The following is a 23,022-nucleotide window of genomic DNA, read 5'->3' as shown; positions in this document are numbered from 1 at the left end:
AAAACAAACATGTTTTGAAAATATCAGCATAATAATCAGCTCAGAAGCTCAGTTGCAAGATATATGATTGACTCATTACTGCTCTCACACTACCATATTATGCATGCAACAGTCGCTTCCAATTCACCTCCCAACCTGGAAATCATCTACAATTGGCAAATTTTGTCAGGAGGTCTTAAAATCTGGATTAAAATGGGGCTAAAAACACACTAAAATTGCGTAGTGTGCGCCAGGCTTAACTGAATTGAATATATGTGTAGTTGACTTCTTACTGCTCATGGAGCCTTTTGTTTGCTTTTCTTAAACTGTTAATCAAATAGGCTATCTTATGTGAGCTAAAATAATGCTTGTTTTAATTGTAGTTGTTGTATTTATAAGAAATATTTGCATTGACCAACAGTACTTTGCTCATAAAGACCAAAGTGAAATGCTAAGGTTAATTAATTTAGTCATTGGCTTGGTAATATGTGTTTAATTTAGGCTACTTTTTACTACTTTTTGGAAGATGGTTTCATTACTATTTTCTCAAAACATTTTAAACTATGTTTTGCTGGTATTACTGTTTCCAATTCAGAGACAGTTGCGATATATAAAAAGACCTGTGTTGATGGACAATTTGCATATTCTCTTCATCTTATATTTCACTCTCTTGCACTGGCTTGTATTCTGTAATTGCTTTAGTTCAGTTACTGTGATGTTAGACAGCTGGAACATACCCATCATGTCTTATCAAGAAGCATAAGCCTTACTAATGAGGAGGGGAGAATTGATGTAATAGGAAATCTTCCATAGTCAGGCTTAAATACTACCATGGTCCATGGTGGATATGCTGAAATATATTTCCCCTATTTCCATGAGATATCGCAATAAATAGGATAGACTGAAGTGCAGAATGGAAGATCATTGTCCAGTGACTTATGATAAATGCTATAGACTGAATAATACCCCATTCAGCCATTTAATTTTGTGCGTTTAAGAAGGCTGAAGGTCTTAAAATAGTGCTTTTCTGTTTTTATAGCAATTTATTGCTATTAGTGATATTTTGGTCAAAAGTTGCTTAAGGAATTGCCTTCAGTTCCTCATCTGAATGCCCCTTTCTGAAGTTGGTGCTCTTTTGCCAGTTATATGAGCTTGATATTCTGTTGCTAGCAGTTTTGGGATAGGAAATGGTGGTCAACACTGCTAACTATGAGGTAAATAGACAGTGGAGCAAACTGGCTATAGATATTGCAAAAATGGTAGTAGTCCTACAGAATATACAAATATCTCAATCCTTTTCAAGACCAGATGCAATTTAAAACACTCACTCACATTTAGAGCTACTTCTGCACTGCCAACAATATAAATTGCAGAGCTAACAGGTGAATGCTAGCCTATGCTCATCCCAGGCAAACAAGCTCAGCTGTGTCTGTGACTTCTGAGTTTAAATAGTGGCACACCATTTTTGCTAGAGTAGCCATAAGTAGTGTTAACAGACAGATATCAGTTTTTACAGTCACTCACACACCTGATGAGAAGCAGCAGCCAATTTGCACACAGTGTACTCTCAATCAGAAACCACAGACCCCTTGAGGACTGCACCGGGGACAGGGAATTCAAGAGGAGGTTAAAACCAGGAGCACCAGCCATCACTGGACATGCACACATTCATACATACTTACACACAGGTCACATTCATACAGGACAATTTAGAGTATCCAGTCAACCTAACCTTCATGTTTTTGAACTATGGGAGGAAACCAGAGAACCCATAGGAACCCAATTCAGACACAGGGAGAACATGGAAACTCCACCCAGATAGGGACTCGAACCGAAGACCCTAGGGCTGAGAGGCAAATGTGCTACCAAGACACCGTGCTGCCCATAACTACATTGTAACTACCTAACGTAGGTTAACCTCTTCCTGATCAAACAAATTTCACTTCACATATTGTAGCTCCAATAGGAAAACAAGAGATAAGTAATGTTATAATTAAACTATTTCACAGTTATGAGGAATGCCAGCTATTTGACATGTCCTTCCAAAAACAAATCATCTTAAAGAATTTGTTTGAAATAAATATTCATAAAAGCCCATGATTTGTGCTTTGCCGAATACAATATTCAGATTTGGCTCTGTCCCTAATGGAGTGGGACACATATTGGTGAAGTATTTTCTCGAAGTCTGCAGGATGCTATCAATGCGTTCTGCAAACTGATGTTTGTTCTCTTATATATTATTTTAGAATGTGGCTTATTTATTCTCCTCTTTTTTGAGTCTCTAAAAGTTTGGAGCTCATTTAATATAACTTGCTGCTTCCAAAATTAAAATTTGTCATCTTTGACCATGTTACAGTACTTCAGATGTTAATGTATATGATTACAGGTCAAATGTCCTAATTGTTCACTTTTACTGTGAATCTTAATGTAAATGTAACAGAGGATTTAGAATGGCTTGTGAAGAGAGTGCATGAGTGCTTTTTGTGCATCTGTATACATATAATTAGTTTTGACTGAATATGACTGTGGCTAAACGGTTGTATAGTTTTGTTTTTAACCTCCTGCTCTTTTGTGCAGTAGAGAATGCTCTCTGTTTAACTCAGTGTCTCTCTCAAATTGCATGTGGGGGTAGCCAGAGGCCCTTGCATTGCTCGTAGCAATACTAATATTGCCTGTAGAGTAATCAGGGTGCAGCCAAATGAATTGCCAGGATACTAACAGGACCCAATATCGAACCTTGTAGCCCTTTTTTGGTTTTTACATATGCTTCTTCATCTGTTCCTGTGCAGAATGCCACTAAGGGAATGGGTTGCTCTCCTAGAGGCAGTGTGAATGGAGATGGGGCTGCCTCTCCATTGGTAAGTACTGCTTTTCAGGCACCACACTTTATTTATAAAGAGTTTATTATTCTAAGAAGTCAGTTGAAATGTTTGAAAGTAGTTAAATTTTGATTTTTAAAAAAGTATTTTTGTAATACAGTTTGCTTTTTTCCATCGACTTTATGCAAGTGACAAAATGAAAATTTATGAAGACATTTGTGAATGAATTTTTCTGCTCAGCTGCTTCTTTCCATCAAATTGACTTTTACCAATAACAATGCATTGCATGATGTAATTTCCTAGAAAAAGCTGTTTTTTGGTTTGCTCACGAAAAACAATTTTTGGTTTTCTCATAAAAACAAAAGTTGGGGTTGACAGGTTTCTATCTCCTATTTCATGTATGTTACAAATTGTGTATGTTTGGCTTTCTTAACTTTCCCATAATAACTGATGAGTGTCGTGACAAAATGGACAGACTCAGATAGCTGCTAAATATTGGCCAGTGCATAATAACTAGGTAATAACTTATTAGCACAATTAGCCTATTAATATCCAAACTTGTAGACTTTTACACACTTTTCATTTCCGTTGCCTGAATTGACAAACATTTTAAGAATGGAAACATAGTGGTTGATCTTATTTTTTTAAGTGTAATTAATTTCTTGAATATTGTAAATTCCCATCTGAGTATATTTATTCAAGGGTACAAACACATTGTCATTCTCTTCTAGCAGGAGGAGTCACAGTCTCTTGCTCAGAAGCTGCAACAGAGGGTGTCCTCAGTTGAATCTCTCTTCAGGGGTTCGGGCCGTGCAGAGGGGCTCTTTCGCTCCAGCTCCAGGGAAAGTCTGGTCTTTAGTTCATCATGGGAGTCCCTTACCCCACTGGGTGAGAGTGAGGTCTCAAGCAACCAAGCCTTTGACCCCCCCTCTGACATTGAGAGCGAGGCAGAAGATATACCTGGCAATGCAGACGCACTTTCAAAAGAACATCTCCTGCATCGTCTACATAGGGTGGAAAAGAGTTTGACAAACTATAGAAGAGAATATTCTGAGGTAATAGAATAAAGAATGCATACTGCGAAAGAAAACTGCATTAAATAAATGTCACATCGTAGGGTCACTTGTTGCAAACAATTGTAAGATGAGTTTTTAAGCAGAATACATATATGATTTCCTAAGGTTTTGTGGTGTTAATGACCACAGGAGCTGTGCTGGTAGTTTTAATGTTCTGATGTAAAAGCCTCCACAGATTAATGGCTTTGCTGATCATAACACAGCATGACTGCTGCACCAATTCAAAACAGATCATTTAAACTTTGTTCACTTCAATATGTGGTCTATGAAGCATATATGACTTTGCCTGTACGTGGCCTTCAGGAGTGTTTTTCATAAATTCTTTGGCTTCCTGCTTGAACATAAGTTAATTACAAGTTGAATTAGATTGCATATTACATTCACTAGTTGTCTTGTGCTTCCCACTTCTTTTTGAAAATGCACTGTTTGTGTGTGTGTGTGTGTGTGTGTGTGTGTGTGTGTGTGTGTGTGTGTGTATACATACACACACACACACACAAAACACTTCATTGTTGTTATGTTATGTGAAAGTTAATTTTGGGTTTCAAAATGGAATTTGCCAGCATTTTGCTAATATCATCTTTCTCATCTGTTCACCAGCTGGTCATTGCCTACAGGACAGTACAGAAAGAGAAAGATAAAACACAGGTAACGCTCATAAGCTGAAACTGGACTTGAGCTGCTGTTGTCGAGCTACCTATTTGTATCACTGCCTCAGAAATACAACTGCTCAACATGATGGTCATATTTCACACCCGTTTAGGTGTTGCACATTTTGTGTTGTGGATTTGATTTTGAATGGACATGATTGCAGTCTTTACCCATCAGGCTAAACTTAATCACCCATAATGACAAATTAAAACATTTTTAGAGTTTCAGAAATTAATAAATTCAAAAACTCATATTTTATTCACAAACGTATTCAGATCATTTACTCAGTATTTTATAAATGTTCCTTTGGCAGCAATTACAGCTACAAGTGTTTTCGCAGTACAAGCTTTGCACACCTGGATTATTTATGGCAGATCTTCTCAAGGTCCAACAGACTGGATGGCAAGCATATGTAAACTTCCATCTTCTGGTCTCTCATAGATGGAATTTAAATCTGGGCTTTGGCCACTTAAGGCCAATGAAGAACATGTTGAGAAGTCTTTTTCCACATGTTGGCAGAGACCTTTACCTGCCATTTAGTAAACTCCAAGCTGGCTTTCATATGCTCTTTACTCAAAGTGGTTTTCATCTAGCTACTATGCCATGATCACCTGATTTCTGGAATGCTGCAGAGGTGGTTGTCCATCCAATATGTTCTCCGATCTGCAAGGGACTTTTGGAGCTCTATTAGAGAGAACACTGGGGACTTTCCTACCTCCTGAAGGGCGTTCATGCACAGATTTTCATTTTGGCCAGATGGCAACTCTAGGAAGGTTCAAAGTTGTGCCAAGCTCCTTCCGTTTTCCAATTATTGAGGCTGCTGTGGACCTAAGAACCCTCAATACAATATAAGTTTTATGTCCTTGCCTTGATCTGTGCCTTGCCTCAGTTTGATTGCAGAGATCGAGGGAGTTCTTTGGACCCTTATAAACCCAGGTGTGTGCCTTTCCAAATAATGTTCAGTCAATTCAGATTGCAACAGGTGGTCTCCAACTGAATTCTAGGTACATCTCAAGAATAATTACAACAAACAGGCTGTACATGATTACAATTTTGAGTGCCACAGCAAAGGGTCTGAATACTTTTGTGAATAAGAGATTAGTGATTTAGTTTTTGATTATATTTTGATTATAATTCAATTTTAAAAACTCTAAAACATGTTTTAATTTCATTGTGGGTGATTAAGTGTAGATTAATGGATAAAACATGCAATTATATCCATTCAAAATCAAGTCCACAACATTTTGTACAACAAGTAAATAGGTCTATTTTCTGAAACCATTGATTGACAACTAAGCTAATATCTCACAGGCTGATGTATGATGTCTTAGAAACATCTTGGACAGCTCAGTTCTGCGCTTCATTTGCATTATTTAGACAATTGAAATAATTACCTGCAGTCATCAGTAGTTATTTGTGCAGTCACTTCTTTGGCTAAAACATGGTTAGAACTAGAGTTGAACAACACTTTTTTTATATTTGACTGTTAATTGTGCTTTTAGTTCTACACAATTTTTCTCCTTCTCTTACAGGCTATACTCAGCCAAAGTCAGGACAAGGCATTGCGAAGAATCGGAGAGCTCAGAGAGGTATGTTCTCACAGCCTTGCTCTTGCATTTTGTATAGATGCACAAAGAGATTTCCATCATTTTTAATATCTGTGACTACAGGAGCTGCAGATGGATCAGCAAGCCAAGAAGCATCTGCAGGAGGAATTCGATGCTGCTCTAGAGGAAAAAGACCAGTTGATATCTGTGTTGCAGACCCAAGTATGTGTTTGAATAAATGTATGTGTACAGGTTCACATTGTATACTGGAAGTGGCACTAACATGTTTGTCCCATTAGGTTGTTCTTATGAAAAAACGACTGCAGGCTGTCCCTTTGGTGTCAAGCGAGGAAGAGGTCTCCCAGCCTGCTGTTGCTACTGACATGACCTCTGACCCTCAAAGCCCTGAACAAAATGAGGGTATATACACATACTTGTTTAATGCACCACGTTTACATTTGAAAATGTTTTTATGTATTTTAGACCACCATAGGTCACTCACTCACCAAGCTATGTTATTATGGAAATATGTGTGCATGCGTGTGTGCAATGACCTTGTGTGCAGCAGGGGGTGGCGGTGAGCCAGGTGGCACTGTGGGCATTGAGGCGTTGCAGAAGCGGGTGTGCAGGCAAGAGTCGCTGCTGCAGCGCTGCAGGGAGATGATCCGCACCAGCAAGGAGTGCAGCACACAGCTCAGCAGTGAGAAAGAAGCCCTACAGCAGCAGCTGCAGGAGAGACTGCAGGAGCTGGAGAAGATGAAGGTACACATGTAATCACAGAGGACAGCAGAACATTATTAAAAACTAGATGTTCAAGCATAGCTAAGTGCCCTGAAATGAATGGTTCTAGATCAAGTTTGCTAAACTTGAATGGAGAATCAGTGCTAACAGCCTGTCTGGTTTTCCTCTAAGGCTCATTAGAATCTTATTTAATTCTTAATGTTGAAATAGTGTTGATGGGAGCCATAACTTAATGTTTCATATTAGAGAAAGCATTTTGATTGCTAAGATTGAGTTATTTGCACTTTTGTTTCGCCATCGTAGAGATGGTTAGGAAAGTATATACTGACAAGAATGGTTTGTTGTCATTTACATTTATGGCATTTGGCACATGCTCTTATCCAGAGCGACTTACAAATGTGCTTTGTCATTTACTCATAGAATGCATCATAGCCAGTACAGTAGGTTAGAGTTCAAGAGTTCCAAGTTAATTGAACTACAGTGCTGTTGAAATACAGGGATCAATGATGATGCCTAGAAGTGTGAAACATGTATAAGCTCTATCTCAGACAACGATAAGTGCGTTAACAAACAATACCCTACAGTAAGTACTAGAGTTTGTTAGTCAACATAGGAGCAAGATCAGTGGGTCTTCAATGTGCATTTGAAGACTGCAGGGGACTCTCTGGTCCAGACAGCCAGAGGAAGTTCGTTCCACCATCTGGAAGCCAGGACAGAGAATAATCTCGATGCTCGTCTTCCACGAGACTTGAAGCATGGTTTTTTCAAGTCGAGCTGTTTTTGAGGTCCAAAGTACTCAAGGTACGGATCAGGCTTTGACCACTAACATCATGTATGTAGGGGCTGGTCCATTTTTGGCTTTGTAGGTGAGTATCAAGGTTTTAAATCTTATGCAGCCGGCTACTAGAAGCCAGTGAAGGGAATGCAGAGTGACGTGTGAACTTTGTAAGATTGAAGACTAGTCTTGCTGCTGCATTCAGGACAAGTTGTAGAGGTCTGATGGCTCTTGGTGGAAGACCAGCAAGTGGCAAGTTGCAGTACTGTAGCTTTGAGATTACAGGAGACTGCCCAAGCACCTGGGCAGAGAAAGGGCCAAATCCTTTGTATGTTTCAAAGGAGAAATCTGCAAGACTGCGTCAGATTTGAAGCACAAGTTGAGAAGAACAACTGGTTGTGCAAAGTTATGCCCAGGCTACAAAGCAGCTTCAGATGGTGATAAGGGGTTCTTGAAGGAAACTGTGGAAGAAAAGTATAACTTGTCATAGTTATCATAGCTGCAAATAAATAATGTTTCATAATCTGCCTATATTGCATGCAAATAATTGAGGTGCATTATCAGATGCGTACATTAGGTTTACATTTCTGGTATATTAGGGTTTTTCACATAGACTTTGTGTACCATTTGTATAAGTCTGTGTGTTTCATTGAGGCTTTGGCATGGGTGGAAAGCATTAAGGAGATTCTCTGTATATCAGGTAGAGTGTGCACACAAGCGAGCATGTGTGTGCATGTGAAATGGGGCTCTGTTGTGATGGAGAGAGCAGGGGTTTACAGCCTGATCATGAGCACTGCCACACTAAAATACCCCAGCTGACTCAGCCTTGGAAACTGCTCACATGATTTACAATTACATGCATTTTGCTTTGCAAACTGAAAGGACATTCAGGTTATAATTGAAAATGTTTGGCTAAACTGTGTGAAACAATATAAAGGATTAACAATATTTTGTTTTAAAAAAGGTTTGTTGCTTAAACTTTACAGATTAGAAAACTGATTAATAGTAATTTCAAAATTACAGCTTGAGTTGATAAATTATTGTGTACTCAAAGGGCCTAAATGTGCCCATGATACTTGGAACATATTTTCTGTCAGTGGTCTGGAAAAATAATACACATGTTCCTGAGTGGAAATAGGTGGTACTGAAAAGCCTACATATATGAAAGAGTGAACAAAAAAACCTTTTCCTCACTCATTGTTTGCCAGGAACTCCATACCACAGAGAAGACCAAGCTGATCACACAGCTGAGGGATGCCAAGAACCTCATTGAGCAGCTGGAGCAAGACAAGGTGAGACACTAGAGTGACCTTATATAACTCCTCACTTGGGTTCGGCTGTGAGAATTTATCTGCTGAACAGCTGTGTATATGAACCACCAAACCTGGGATAACAGAGACTCTAAGTAAAACAAAAGAAAGACTTATTATTTTAGGAAGTGAAAAGATCTAAGCTTGTTGGTCTATTTGTTTATTGGGCAGACTTAGTAAATATCTGGCCTTGAAAGAGAAATTGTCAAATCTAGAAGAGTTTTTGAAAGGCATGTTTTGTGTCATTATTACTACAGTTTTTTTACATTCACTGTTCACTCGGTGTACTTTGAAAAATGCTACAGATGTCAGCATATCTGGATACTTAGGAGTTTTCTTGTCAGAACTCCTCTGAGCTTTGAGTGTTCCTCTTTTGTGTTTAGTCTTCAACCTCCTCCTGGAAGGTGGAGAGCTGGAGGCCATGAGGTGTCTAGATGGAATGCGAATAAGCAGAGAACCCACTGACATGTATATGAAATTGCACAGTGATCTTTAATTGCATACAGAGTCTGCATTTAATTTAGTCATTATCATATTATCATATATCACATAACATTGTAATGAGATCATTACTTCAGTTTGAAGAATATGAACTAGGTTGTTCATTTGAAGACTCTAAATTTTAGCTTTTTTGAAGCAAATCAGTCAGTCAGCAATTCAGTCAGTTTAACAAGGCTTAAAATTCACTGGCACTATGTCGGTTTTCCAGCATTTTACATTAATAAAATATTCTGTACATGGAATGCAATTTTATTAAAAACAAACAACTAAAATATAGACACAAACTAACCTTGTTCAGCCTTCTGTTACCAGTGATGATATCTATCGGCAACAAACTACTTTTTTAAAGAGTCATATTTTAGCTGTAATCCCATGAGTCTCTGCTAATGAAAATATAGAACTGTAGTTGGTTAACACTGGTTAAAATACTAGCTGATTCTTTTTAAAGAAAATGATAGTGGACTGGTGATGATGGATAAGCACTTAAGAAACTTCAGACATGACAAAATTCCATGTACACCTCTTACAACTTTTTCAGTTCAAAAATTGCTTTAGCTCTTGATTTAGAGACAAAAATGGTAAATAAATTTAAAAGATGATGTAGATGCCTCTGAAGAAAGCATTTCTTCCTAATAGTGACTTTTGTCAGTAAATGCCACTCACTGACACATGGTCGCTGAACTGTTCAAAACATAGTTTTGTAAGTGCATATTGCTGGTCTGGATTTGCAGGGCATGGTGATTGCTGAGACAAAGCGGCAGATGCATGAGACCCTGGAGATGAAAGAAGAGGAGATTGCTCAGTTACGTTCTCGGATTCAGCAAACTGTGGCCCTAAAAGAGGAGCTTCAGGAGCAGAAGGAGAAATCAGAGAAAGCAGGTGTGTGATGTCAGTGTCTTCTGTCTTGACTCTTTATTGTTTGTTTCCAGATAGGTTTATGCTGTATACTTGCCCTTTGTGTGATGGTATCTTAAAGTGTGTGTGATTCCCACCCAGCATTTGAGGAGCTGGAGCGTGCCCTAGGTGTGGCTCAGCGAGCAGAGGAAGCACGGAGACAACTACAGGCGCATATGGAGGAGCAGGTGAAGCAGGTAGAGCAGGCCAACGAGGAGGAGAGGAGGAGTCTACAGCAGGAGCTCACCAGGGTCAAACAGGAGGTGATAACTATCATGAAGGTAAGTTAAGCATACTTATCAGTTAGTGTAAGAGTGGTCTCATTTGAGTTCCATAAGGGAAGTATTTTGCTGCGCAGAATCTGTCTTGGAATCTGGTTGTTGCCAATGGTTGACATTGTTTGTCAGCAAAAACCTTTTTGACTACAAGATGGTCTCTCCTTTAAAACAGCGCCTCTAGGTGGGGATTTAGCTGTCACAACAAAAATAATTAACTTTGATATTAGGGTTACAGCAAAACATTACTGTAAAAGCTTGGTATATCAGGTATTTCCCACATTGTGGTTGTGGTATGACTACCTTGTTTTGTATGCAGGAGTCAAAGCACATTAATTCCTGTTTCAATCCACACTTAATAATTTATTTTGTTACTGCTTGTTTACTTCTAATCATGCTTGCTGGTATGATGTCTACTGTTTTGTCACTTTTAGAAGAGCTAACAAATTCTGTAATTATAAATGTTATAATGTTGTATTGTCAATGCCAGAGACACTCATGGATGTTGTAAAAGGGGGAACTTGAAACAGAAAATTGTCAGTAAATCACCTTCTGAGGCGTTCCTTATGTGTCCCTTTATTTCACCAGACTAGATTTGTTTAAGAATGTAAAATCTGGAAAAGTCATAATTCATTCAGACATTAACTTTTATATCAATTCAGTCATCATACATTAAAATTTTTCCTCCAGGCACTAAAGTATGATTCTCCAAAGTCCTGGCTATTGTAAATCATATGTAAATGTAGACCTGTTGTTGTTTACATTTATATAGTGCCTTTCTCATACTCAAGGATGCTTTGCATATTAGCTTTTACAATCACTCTCACATCAATGAGAAGCGGCAGCCAATTTGCGCACAGCATGCTCTCAATCAGAGAGCATGCCCCCTGGGGGACTGCATGGGGTGCAGGGGAAGGGGAGGAAGTTAATACCAGGAGAGAGCACCAACGATCAGTGGACATGCACGCACACAACACACACACACCACACACACACACACACACACGTACGTATGGGTTGTCTCTGCCATAGTGCTCACCTTAAACTGTTTCACTAAGATAATATCTTGGAATATTACTGCTGTGTTTACATGCAATGAATGTTCATTCCAAACTGAACTTGTGTTCAACCTAAATGCACCAACCGTATCCCTGTGCATCTACAAAAGATGCAGTCTGAGATTTAGTATTAAGTATTAAAGTTACCATAACAATGAAGTACTCCCAAAACACCTATAAGCATCTTACATAGTTTTGCATAGTCTAGTTGTGTGCAGCAAGATCAGCCAGCTGTACTCTTTATGTAGCCAGAACATTAGAAGGGTAGAAAAAGAATGATTGTACCCTACTGGTAATAACATCTGTTTCAAAACATTAGCGGAATGCGCCTTTTATATTTTGGAAACACCAGTTTAACTCATTTCAAACCTGCCAGATTTTCCATCATAATTTTTTAAATCAAAATATTAGCTCTCGCCATGCTTTTGTTGCTCGATGTGAAGCAAATTTGCAGAAGAACTCAAAGGTTATGAAAGTAGTCGATTTCAAGGCATGGCCATTCCTCCTTTTAACAAATTATCGAAAGGGTACACCACATCTTTTGACTGGATTAAAATTACATTTGTTGAGAGCTCAATGGGATTTTTCTGCTGTGGTTGAGGTGTTTATATAAATTCTAAGCAGGCTAGAATCTAAGTACTAAGGTATTAGTAGGCTACATGTAAATGTTGGCGTTTAAAGAGCTGTCATCTCTCTAATGATGCTTGCAATATTAAGCATTATATTGCAGTCAGATGTTTTCAAACATTTGAGAATTTGGTATTTATGATAATCCATTGGGGTTAAGTAGAAATATTTTGCCATGTTTTATGTTTTCAGAAGTCTGCAGATGACAGAATAGCAGAAATGGAGCTGTTGCATTCAGATGCTCTGGCTAACAAGGACAAGGAAATCAGTGTGCAGATAAACCAAGCAGTGGTACATTTGTTGTAATTTGAGAAAACCTGTTGTGGCTTGACTATGGTTTATTTAAATTAAATTCTGAATGCGTGTAATTTTGTTTGTATTCATGAATGTTTTGTCATTTATTGTTAAGGACCAGTATCGGGAAGAGCTGTTGCAGGCAGTGCAGGAGAAGGAGCAGCAGGCCTCTTTGGCACTGGAGGCGGAGCAGCTGCAGAAGGCAGCCCTGCAGACTGAAGCTGAGGCCAGGGCCAAGGAGCTACTACTAGAGCTGGAGAGTGCAAGAACTGTGAGTTTCTATCTTCTTAACACCTAGAATGCCTTCTTTAGGGATAATCCAATTGGGTATCTTCATGGCAAAATTGGGCCTTTTCCAAATGAAATATTAAATCATGTATTCATAGTAATTTGAATCATATCCATATTATGACCAGGTTAGATTGTCCATATAATGCATTTTACTTTTTCTTTTTTTTTCTTTTTTTTTGTAGAGAATTCTTGAACTGGAGAGTTCTTTTGTCCAGTGCTCACAGCAGAAGGTTACTCACTCAGACGGGCTTTCAGAAGAGCAGAGGAAGAGATATGAAAATGAGATAGTTGCTCTGAAAGAGAGGCATCAGCAAGAGCTGGAGTGTTTGAAGGCAGAGTTGACAGAGACTTTGAGCAAGCAGTACTTCACTACTGTTGAACAGCTGGTACAGAAACACAAGTCTGAGACTGAAGACATCTTAAAAGACAAAGAAATACAGTTTCATGCCCATATTAAGGACATGAACCAAAAAACACTAGAGAAACTGGATGTAAAGCATATTGAGCTGGAAGCCATGTCCTCTGAGCTCAGTGAGATGCAGAAGTGTAAAGAGCAGCTAAAGGAGAAGCTTGCAGCTGTTGAGGCTGCTAGTCTCTCGGCTAGGCAGGAGTTTGAGATGAGACTGAAGGAGGAACAGTTGAAATATCAGACTGAGGTTGAAGGCATAAAGCATCAAAAAAGGATGGTGCTGGAGGAGAAGGATAAGGAGTTAGAAGAACATATTCTAAGGGCAAGAATCCTAGAGGAAGATAGCAAAAAGGTACAGCAAGGTGTTGAAGCACAACTAAAGGAAATAGAAGCTGTGAGGTCTATTGCACAGTCTGAGAAGGAGGCACTTGCTGATGCTAATGCTCATCTTAAATCACTGAAAGCAGAACTTGAAAAGTCAAAGAGTGAATTAAAAGACCTTGAGAAGCTACTTGAAACCAGTCACAATGACTGTCAGCAGAAAGCAGATTGTCTTCAACAGAAGACTAATGAAAACATAGAGCTGCAACAAAGGGTACAGCAACTTATGAATGACATCTCTGAGAAAGATAGTTCACATGCTGAAACATGCAAAGCAATGCAAGAGGAGCAAAATCAGTTAAGGAAACAGATGGATGACAACAGGAGTTCTTATGAGATAAGAATTGAGAGCCTAAAAAAAGAAATGGATGGCAAGTTAAAATCCCAGGAGACAAAGATGGAGAAAGTCAAACAAAAATCCAAAGAAATTCAAGAAAGGTTTAAGAAAATGCTTCATGAGCAAGAGGAGAGTGCCAAAGCTGAGCTAGACAGAATGGATAAAGAACTTCAGGAAAAAGACCAACAGTTGAAACACAAGATCCTTGAGATGGCCCAGGCCAGCTCAGAGGGCCTCAGCAGTGCTATGTCTGATTTAGAGGCAAATCACAAGGAGCAGTTAAGGAAGCTTCAAGATTTACACCAACATGAACAAGAGGGCCTTCTTCATAGCTGGCAGGAAAAGCTACGTCAGCTGGAGGAGGAGATGCAGGAGAAGCATGTACTCTCATTGCAAGGTAAAGTGAAAGAGCTGGGGAACCTCTCTCAACAGCTTTTAGCGAGCAAAGAGGACAAGGAGCAAGTAGTCCAAGAAGTGAAGAACCTTAGGGAAGAGCTTGCCATGAGAGAAGTGACTGTACATAAACTTCAAGCAGAGCTCAGGGAAGCTGCAGTCAAGCTGGAAAGTTTGTCCAAAGGAGAGGACATCCTCAAAAAGCAGGTGGAGACTGTAGAAAAAAATCTAAACCAGGCCTTGACTGAAAGGAACCTCTTTCAGGATCAACTCAGCAAAGCTGAGGAGGTGAGTAAAGAGAGATTGCAAGCCCTGTCTGAAGAGCTAGAAGACACATGCCAGAAGCTTGCAGTACTTAAAGCTTCAAGGTGTAAGGAAGGTGAGGATCTGCAGAGAACCCTTGAAGAGAAACTCGGTGATCTTCAAACTAAGGAAAAAGTATTTCAGATAAAAATTGGTACCATTAGCAAGGAGCTGAAGCAGCACTGTCAAGATGCGCAAGTAATGTTAAGTAGTTTTTCAGATGATCTCTGCAATAAAGTGGAGGCCAAAGTCATTGAGCTGCAAAATAGGGTTACATATAATCAAAAAAAACTTTCACATCTCAAAAATGTCATCTTGACCAAGAATGACAAAATCTGCACATTAGAGAGAGAATTTCTGCAAGCAACAGAGGAGAACCAGAACTTTAGGAGGTCTCTTGACCAGATGGCTCTTCAACTAAATGTAAATTCAGAGAATCTTAAAGCCTTAGCAGTTGAGAAGGAGTCTTTGCAAAAAGATGCTGAAAATAACTCCCAAGTACTTTCTGAGAAAGTTGTTTGTATAGAGAAACTGGATGAAGAAAACAAAAACATATCAGAAAAACTTAACAAAAATATTTTGCATATAAGTAATTTGGAAGGTATCATAGAGGATCTGAAGACCCAGTTAGTGACTAGCATAACTGAAAAGGATGAAGCCATATCTCTGCTGAATCAGCAGCACACTGAGGAGAAACAAAGTCTCAAATGCCAAATGAAGGACGTTGTAGAAAGAGCAGACAAAGAAAAGAGTTTGGCTCTCGAACAAGTAGACACACTCAGGAACAAGCTGACTGAGATGAAAAAGAAAGCAGAGTCCAAGTTTGCTCAGAACCACAATACTATCAAGTCTCTCCAGAGTAAGGTGGAGCATATGGAAAGAGAGATAGCAGAAAAGGATGAACACCTTCAGACACTTACTGCAAGCATTGACAATCAGTCCATTAGTAAGTCAGAAATGGACCAGATACTGAGTGAGAAAGAACAAATGGTAAGTGCCTTGACCTTAGAGTTGGAAACCTGCACAAGGAGGATCCATGATCTGGAGGACCAGCTTGAATTGCAGACACAAGGCAGGGAACAGCTTGTGAGTGAGTTGAAGCAGCACCATAGCATAAAGGAAAGTGAAAAAATTGAGCTCATCCAACAGCTCCAGCAAGCCCAAAAGCAGTGCTCTCAGAGAAACGATTTTGTTCAGGAAACTGAGGAAAAGCTTCAGGCTTTAGAAATAGACATCCAGACCGCCAGACGGCAACTGGAAAGTCAGCAAGAAGACTTTGAGAGGGAGAAGACGGACATCCTAAAAGCAAAAGAGGAGGCTTTGAAGTCAGCTGAGGAAAGTGCAGCAAAAGTAGCAGAATTTAAAAAGAAAGCTGAGCATAAAATTGGTTTGATTCGGAAACAGCTAAACTCACAGGTTGAGGAAAAGGATCAGACTATCCAAGATCTCCAAGAACAGCTCAAGCAGAGACAGGATGAGAGAGAAATGCAGATGAAGAGTTTGGAGGAGAATGGGAAGATCATGGAGGAGGTCATCAATAAACTAAAGGAAGAGCATACAAACTCGCTGCAAATCTTGAAGGACATGTATAAGGAGAAGTTGGCAACTCTTCATAAAGAGGCCTCTGTAAACAATGAGTCAGCTGCTGCAAGTAGAGAAAGAGAGGAAAAAGCCCTTTCAAGGCTCAGGGATCTGGAAATCAACCTTAAGGAATGTGAAAAGCAGAACGCTACCTACCAAGCTGAAATCAGCTGTCTTAAAGAAGAACTGCTTAAAAAGGCTACGTTGGTTCAAGAGCTTCAAGAGACTATCTTAAGCCTTCAGGCACAAATTAAAGAGAAAGACACTAATTCTATACAAAGGGAAGCATGCTCTGTAGAGCAGACCTACAATATCTTAGGTTTCGAGCCTTTGAGATCTGTGGTGATGGAAGAAAATGACACAAACATGAAACAAATAGACTGGAAAAGTGAAAAGGATCTCTTGGTGAAAGAGTATGAGATGAAACTCCAAGATCTCAATAGGACACTGGAGGGAAAAGAGGCTCAGCTTAGAGCTCAGGAGAATGTACAGAAGAGACTTGAGACTGATGGTGAATGTCTTATAGATTGCTCCAAGGGCTCAGAGAATGATCTACAGAAAAAGCTTATGGAAGCTGAAAAAGAAAAGCATAAGATTCAAAAAGATTACTCCCAAATACAAAAAGACCTTCGCACACTGAGGAAAGAGCATGAAAAGGAACTGGAATACCTGACGAAAGAAATGTCAGAGGAGAATGAGAAGAAACTGAAGTAAGTAATAAAAGCTGCTTACTAAATCATAAGTGATTCAGGTAACACAGACATTTACACTTATCCTTTGAATCAAGGGGCTTAGCTGCAAATAATTTTTCTTAACAGACTTGAAATGGAAGATATGGAAATGAAGCACAACTCTGCTCTTAAACAGTTGATGAGGGAGTTTAACACCCAAATGGCTCTAAAAGAGAAAGAACTTGAGGCCTCTGTAAAGGAGACTATCGGTAAGAGGAAACTCTAATTTGTGTAACACATTAAACTTTTTTTCTAAGTACCTAGTTAGTAGTTTGAGTTGCTCTTAAAGATCCAGTTGGTTTGTAGTAAATAAACTTACCAGGAGGCAAAAACCATATCAAATCTCATCATATTTCCACCTCTATTTTTGAAGAAGCATTTGATGGCAGATTTTGTTCTGTATGAGCAATTAATCTTAATGTGTTATCTTCAATGCATCTGCACAGAAAAGGCCCAGAGTGTTGAAGCTGAGCTAATGGAAAGCCATAGAGAGGAAGTCAGTCAGCTTCAAAAAATAATTGCCCAGAAAGATGATGACTTGAACAGAACTGTTCAACGTTATGAACAAGTCCTTCAGGTGTGGTGCATTCATCATTTTCATTTTCACATGACATTTTTTAGCAGCAGTTTTGTTTGGTATGGGTGATTGATTTAACACTTTGTTAGTTAATGTAACCTTCAGATCTGAAAATGAAGACAGGAAGCGGCTGCTGCTTGTATTACATATATTAACAGTATTTCTACTGAGACATTTTGGCCTACCTAAAAAGTTGAGGCATTGTAATTTTAAGGCATTAATGAATTCTTAAGAGGCTTGTCCTTGCTCTAAATTTGCTTTTTACCATAACTGAAGCATCATTAGGAAACCATTACTCCCCAGTTCCCCACAGAGCTGTTATGTTTCATACCTGAAGAGTTTTAAATCCACTATTAAAATTCTGACGAACAGAAACTTTTTGCATTTGTGACCAGTGTAGTCTGAACTGCATGCCTATTTTCAGCTTTCTATACATTAAAAAAATGTCATATTTAATGTCTGGAAACAGAATTCTGTAATCTGACAATTTCCAGTGAAACTGTCCAATGTAACTGCAGAATCGTGAAGAGGAGATGGGAACTCGCGTGTGGGAGGTACAGAAGGAGCTGGAGGAACTGCAGCAGAGGAGCCTCAGTGATCCTCAGGTATGCGCAAGAGGTTCCCACACCCACTACCAGATGGAGCTATTTACCTCCCCATAAAATCAAGTTATTTTCTCTCATCTGAGGATGTTTTGCTAAGAGAAATTATTACAGAATTCTTGTTCGAGTTCTTACAGAGGCACAATGGCTGTTTTCCAGAAACACTAGGATTGTTCTACCGATTTCCTAGAGAAGTTTGGAGTTTAGAGTATAAGGAGATGCCTTAATTCTCTGTTCTTGATTAAACCCTCAGAGAGCATCCTGGAAAGGTAGATTTATGTCTTGTCAGTGCATATAGAGGGTCAGGCATTACCCATGTGTTTTAGGGAAATTTCAATGTTTCCTCTCCTTCTCAAAGATAAAAATCAAGTACTAAGCCTTTAGCTCCTATACTGCATTTTTACAAACTGATGTCATCCTTTACATACATTTTGGATATGAGATTTTATTACAGACAGTTGAACACAAAACAGATTCTCCGCTAATCTTCTCCATTTGTGTATATGTAGACCAAACGTAAACTGTTTGCCCTCAGTATTTTCCATACTCAGTTAGGCTATTGTGCATAATGAACTGATGCACTGCACCCAAATTAACATGCAATATTCAATAATTGAGTTATCTTATATTTCAGAGTATGGAGGAAATTCAGGTCAGTTACATAACTTCGTATTTTTCTTGCTTTCTTAATTTTTAAAGCATGTTTAAAATCCCATAATAAACAATAATATGGTATTCATTTGACTGTTCATTTGCTCAGTTTGGAATACTAGTCAGATCATTGCATTTACTAGTCTACTTGTGAACAATTTTCCTCAATCAAACTGGTTTCTTATTATTATTGGTGGCATTTTACTATAATTTCTTACTCACTTCTACCTTTACAAACCTTCTCATCCTGCTCAGGTCCATCTTGCCAAGAAGACAACCCAGCTGAGTGAAGCCAGACTGAAAGAGCAGGAATACCAAGAGAAGGTGGGTGAGGACCATGAAAGAGGAAAAAAAATAGAAGGAATTAAATGGTCATAGCACTGTTTTTCACATTTACAAGGGTTCTTTGCCAGTTACAAAAAGAGAGAAAGCCAACTAACTAAAAAGTTATAGAAATTAATTTGTTCAGCACATTTGTTTACTCATACTATAAGCTTCAACTGGGCATTGACAACACTCTTACTGTGTTCCTTATACTTACTATGAAAGTAGCCATCTGCACTGATAGTGTTTTATTCCAAGTTAGTACTGAGTACTCTGGTGCTCAGTTTAACAGGAGGTTATGACTCTTTTTAACAGATTCATACTCTGGAAGACAAGCTACGAAGCACATATAAAAAAACAGTGGTGACTCACCTAGGAAGTACATACAGAGGTAAATAATCCCACAAACAAAACCAGTAACCTCATGTAATCCTGGTATCCTCGCATATTTCGAAGCTTTAAAGCTTTAACTTGTACTGCAGAGGTGTATTTTAGGACTGAGGCTCAATTTCCAGTTGCACCATGTGCCAACCACGATAAAGATGTGTCTTATAAACTTGCAAACACTGTAATAGTACAGCTGCTTTACAGACCTTGAAGGGAAATCACATTAATCATGCAGCTCTGTTACATGTGCATACCACTGAACATACATCTAAAATATGGGGAATGAGTGTGAGCAGAGGGCTGGTCCTGCCCTGAGCCCTAACCTCCTCATGGACCTTCCTTGTCAGTGTAATAAAGAGAATCATCTGTCAGGGGTGAAGGAGTGGAGGGGCTTGAAATCTCATCTCCATATTTAATGTTTTTCACAGTTGCCCTGCAAGAGTTGGATTGACAGTCCTTCCCTAAATGCCTGAAACTGATCACCTTTCTCTGCATAAACTACTCTGCTTAAATGTGCTACTGATTTGGATCTTACTGAAATCTTCTAAAGTAACCCTTAATTTATTTCGTCTCCTGATACTGCTAAAGGAGTGATCCCCCACTCACTTTCACAGGCATAATTATTGACCCTTCTTAAAAACGTGTTATCATTACTTTAAAAATGTTCACAATTGTGTTTTTATATATATATATATATATATATATATATATATATATATATATATATAAAAAAATCACAATTACATAGTACAGCTCTCAGCAATATGAAAACTCAGTCCACCTTAAACTGCTCATGCTTGAATTTAAAAGTAGTTGCTTATCTTTTTCAGAACTTATAAACTGTTTTCTGCTCCTAAGTTCTTACCACATATAAAACTTGGTGGTAGATTATTCTTTCTTGTAGTAGATATGATGCAAATCCACAAATTGCATTACTGTCACAAGTAGTTTTAAGCATGTGCTAATGTCAGCAATAAACCAGAGCATGTAACCGTTATTGAACTCTGTTGTCTGGTGATGGAAGGCTTAGGGAAAGTAGAATATCAGGTTTCCCATTTTGCTCTTGCTGTGTTTGCAGTGTGGTTTCAGACAGGCCAGCCTGAGGCCAGTTTGGTGAGCAGGATTATTTAAACTCCTCTCTTTATCTCTGCTTCTGGATCAAAGACCTCTGCTCCCCATTAGGTTGTCTGTTTTGACACATCCAGGAGCCTGAGTGTCATTTGCCACTGTTAAATGGACATTACAGAGATGCAAATGGCTACATCTGCCTTACTGCAGACTGTCTGGAGTGATGTCAGAGTTGGGTACTGTAAATTGCAGTCTTTCTTAACATGTTTCCAGTAGGCACTTTGTGAGGCTGCTGCATGTTTCCTGTGTCTTTTTATGCATCCATGGTTGCTTGTATGAACGACCATTACTTCAGAATGCATAATCCAAAATTAAAAGAACATTTTTATTCTTGAAAATTTAGAAGCCATTATCACAGTTTCATGGTCAAAATGTTTCTTGCTATTCTCCAGTCACTCTCTTCTCATAAAGAGAGTTTGTACTCCAATAAATAGATATTTAGATTTTTACCCACATGGGATGAGAGGTCATCTAGTAATCCTGACTGATCGCAAGGGTGTTGGTATGTGTGCCTGAGAGTGCCTTACTGTAACACTACAGCACCTACATATATTTATGTATATCCTGTCTATAATTGTCCATGCATGGGCCAAACCCTCAAGCACCAGCCCAGATAGTAAGGGAATGAGTTGTCTTAACAAAGATGCACATTGATTCTTTTTCCATACAGACTAAGTAGTATCAAGTTGGCTAAGTTCACAAACTGTCGTTTGCCTACTCTGGTTGTAATTAGGTCCCTGACAGAGCAGCATGTGGGAGAGACAGAAACTGTAGGCAGGAAGATATTTTACAGGGGCTGGTTACCAGCAACAAATGGCTGAGGGGCACATCCATGACTAGGCAGATAATAGTCTGCACTATGGATTAAATTGTTAAACACTTTTTTTGTGTTCTGCAGAACCCTCACACTACAGTGCTGATCCCCTGTCTGAGCCCACAGAGTTTGAATACATGCGGAAGGTGATGTTCGAGTATATGATGGGGCGAGAAACAAAGGTACATTTCAAAATCCCCTTAATGAAAAAGAGCTGATTGATAATGAGTATGCTTTAGTTCTTTCTGATTGATGCAAAACCTAATATTTATGGCAAAAATATCCAATCTCTTCTTGCATTTTATATAGTACAGTTATGGCATTTTGAAATCAAAGCACAACATTACATGTATGTTTTGTGTCTAAGATATAGTTGACTGGATTCTCTGTTATATAGAAGAAAAGAATTTTTCAACTGGAAGCCCAAATGAAAAGAATCTTGTTCTTATATAAAAAGTTTTACTGCCATTTCGGAACCCAACACAAAAGCTATGCTGTGTCTATGTAGCAGGACCCTGTACATTTAGTCAGAGCTAATTAATGGCCCAGTTGGCAGCACCCTTAAGTCAGCAGGCTGCCCCTGGGTTAACAATAAACAGTCAGTGGACCTATGACATCACAGCATGCCTCCCTGTGAGGAAGGATGTCCGGTGTATGGCTCGATGAGGCATTCCCATCACATGACGCAGCCTCGCCTGCCATTTTAAGAGCACAGCCGGATCTAAGCAGCACCGCTGTTTCCGATTACTACTATATTTCTAGGCCAAGCACACATGCACTGGCAGGTTGGGCCTGAAGCTGATTAAACAGCATGTGGCAGATAAGAATTTTGTCTTTGCATGGTTTAATTCATTACAGAGAAGTGTGAGAGTGAATGCAAGGTTTCATGTAGTGCCCCTCTACTCCTTATGGTTTGATTATATTCTTGACCTTTAATCCAAATCCCAATTTTTATCCTGATATTCACCTATTTCATGTTAATTGTACATATAGAAAGACATGTCATGATCCTGAGGGTCAAGATTTGTCAGGTCTTGTCTCAAGAATATGATCTGTATTCATTCACATCCTACAACATCGATCCATTCATTCTTTAAGAAGCTGCATATGTATAACATTACCCAGCACTTATGGTGCAATCATACCATCATTTACTGCATATTTTCTGGAGTGCAATGCAATGAAGTATTGGTATGCTTTCACTGGTGTGGTGTGTTCTAACAGCCTCCTCTAAGCAAAGACACATAGTATACTCATTTTGACTAATTTGTTCCTTAAAATATTGTCCTCGGATTCATCATGTTATCAGTGTAGTACTGCATTTAGGTAAAAACCCTTTTTTGCTCATTTTGCCCATTGCTCATTTTACAGACAATGGCCAAAGTCATAACTTCCATGCTTAAGTTTCCTCCAGACCAGGCACAGAAAGTTCTGGAACGTGAAGATTCTCGGGTGATGGTAAACTTTTTTCCGACTACATTTCAGATTATCTGTCAATAACTGTGTTGTCTTTATGGTTTAGATATAAATGTCTTACATTAACTGAAAAAAACTGTGAGTGATGGT

At 38.9% G+C, this 23,022-nt stretch overlaps 1 protein-coding gene and 1 long non-coding RNA gene across 7 annotated transcripts in view; one reads left to right on the top strand and one right to left on the bottom strand.

Annotated features, from left to right (window-relative positions):
• The window catches only part of golga4 (golgin A4), a 29,089-nt gene that overhangs the window by 5,683 nt on the left and 384 nt on the right, over positions 1–23,022 (top strand). For 2 of the 3 annotated variants that reach the window (XM_027026526.2, XM_027026502.2), the window contains 21 exons: positions 2,769–2,837; positions 3,530–3,853; positions 4,475–4,522; positions 6,058–6,114; positions 6,196–6,294; positions 6,372–6,492; positions 6,638–6,834; positions 8,797–8,880; positions 10,131–10,278; positions 10,396–10,574; positions 12,446–12,544; positions 12,663–12,818; positions 13,021–16,952; positions 17,061–17,182; positions 17,420–17,550; positions 18,069–18,155; positions 18,787–18,804; positions 19,059–19,127; positions 19,443–19,518; positions 21,541–21,638; positions 22,828–22,914. In XM_027026526.2, the coding sequence (XP_026882327.2) occupies positions 2,769–2,837; positions 3,530–3,853; positions 4,475–4,522; positions 6,058–6,114; positions 6,196–6,294; positions 6,372–6,492; positions 6,638–6,834; positions 8,797–8,880; positions 10,131–10,278; positions 10,396–10,574; positions 12,446–12,544; positions 12,663–12,818; positions 13,021–16,952; positions 17,061–17,182; positions 17,420–17,550; positions 18,069–18,155; positions 18,787–18,804; positions 19,059–19,127; positions 19,443–19,518; positions 21,541–21,638; positions 22,828–22,914 (6,201 nt within the window). The remainder of the gene's footprint in view (positions 1–2,768; positions 2,838–3,529; positions 3,854–4,474; positions 4,523–6,057; positions 6,115–6,195; positions 6,295–6,371; positions 6,493–6,637; positions 6,835–8,796; positions 8,881–10,130; positions 10,279–10,395; positions 10,575–12,445; positions 12,545–12,662; positions 12,819–13,020; positions 16,953–17,060; positions 17,183–17,419; positions 17,551–18,068; positions 18,156–18,786; positions 18,805–19,058; positions 19,128–19,442; positions 19,519–21,540; positions 21,639–22,827; positions 22,915–23,022) is intronic. The other variant, XM_027026513.2, reaches the window with a different exon arrangement.
• Positions 8,887–20,178, bottom strand: LOC113587718. Of its 4 annotated transcripts, XR_003411772.2 has the most exons (5): positions 19,500–20,178; positions 19,026–19,100; positions 9,689–10,172; positions 9,224–9,328; positions 8,887–8,989 (listed from the first exon to the last, which is right to left on the bottom strand). It is a non-coding gene; the product is annotated as an uncharacterized LOC113587718 (long non-coding RNA). The 4 variants fall into 4 exon arrangements; XR_003411773.2 differs by having other exon boundaries at positions 8,887–9,328; XR_003411771.2 differs by lacking the exons at positions 8,887–8,989; positions 9,224–9,328 and having other exon boundaries at positions 9,368–10,172.

The sequence above is a fragment of the Electrophorus electricus genome, chromosome 11, assembly GCF_013358815.1.
Source record: "Electrophorus electricus isolate fEleEle1 chromosome 11, fEleEle1.pri, whole genome shotgun sequence".
In the NCBI taxonomy this organism is placed as follows: domain Eukaryota; kingdom Metazoa; phylum Chordata; class Actinopteri; order Gymnotiformes; family Gymnotidae; genus Electrophorus; species Electrophorus electricus.
This window is presented reverse-complemented; position numbering and strand designations above follow the sequence as displayed.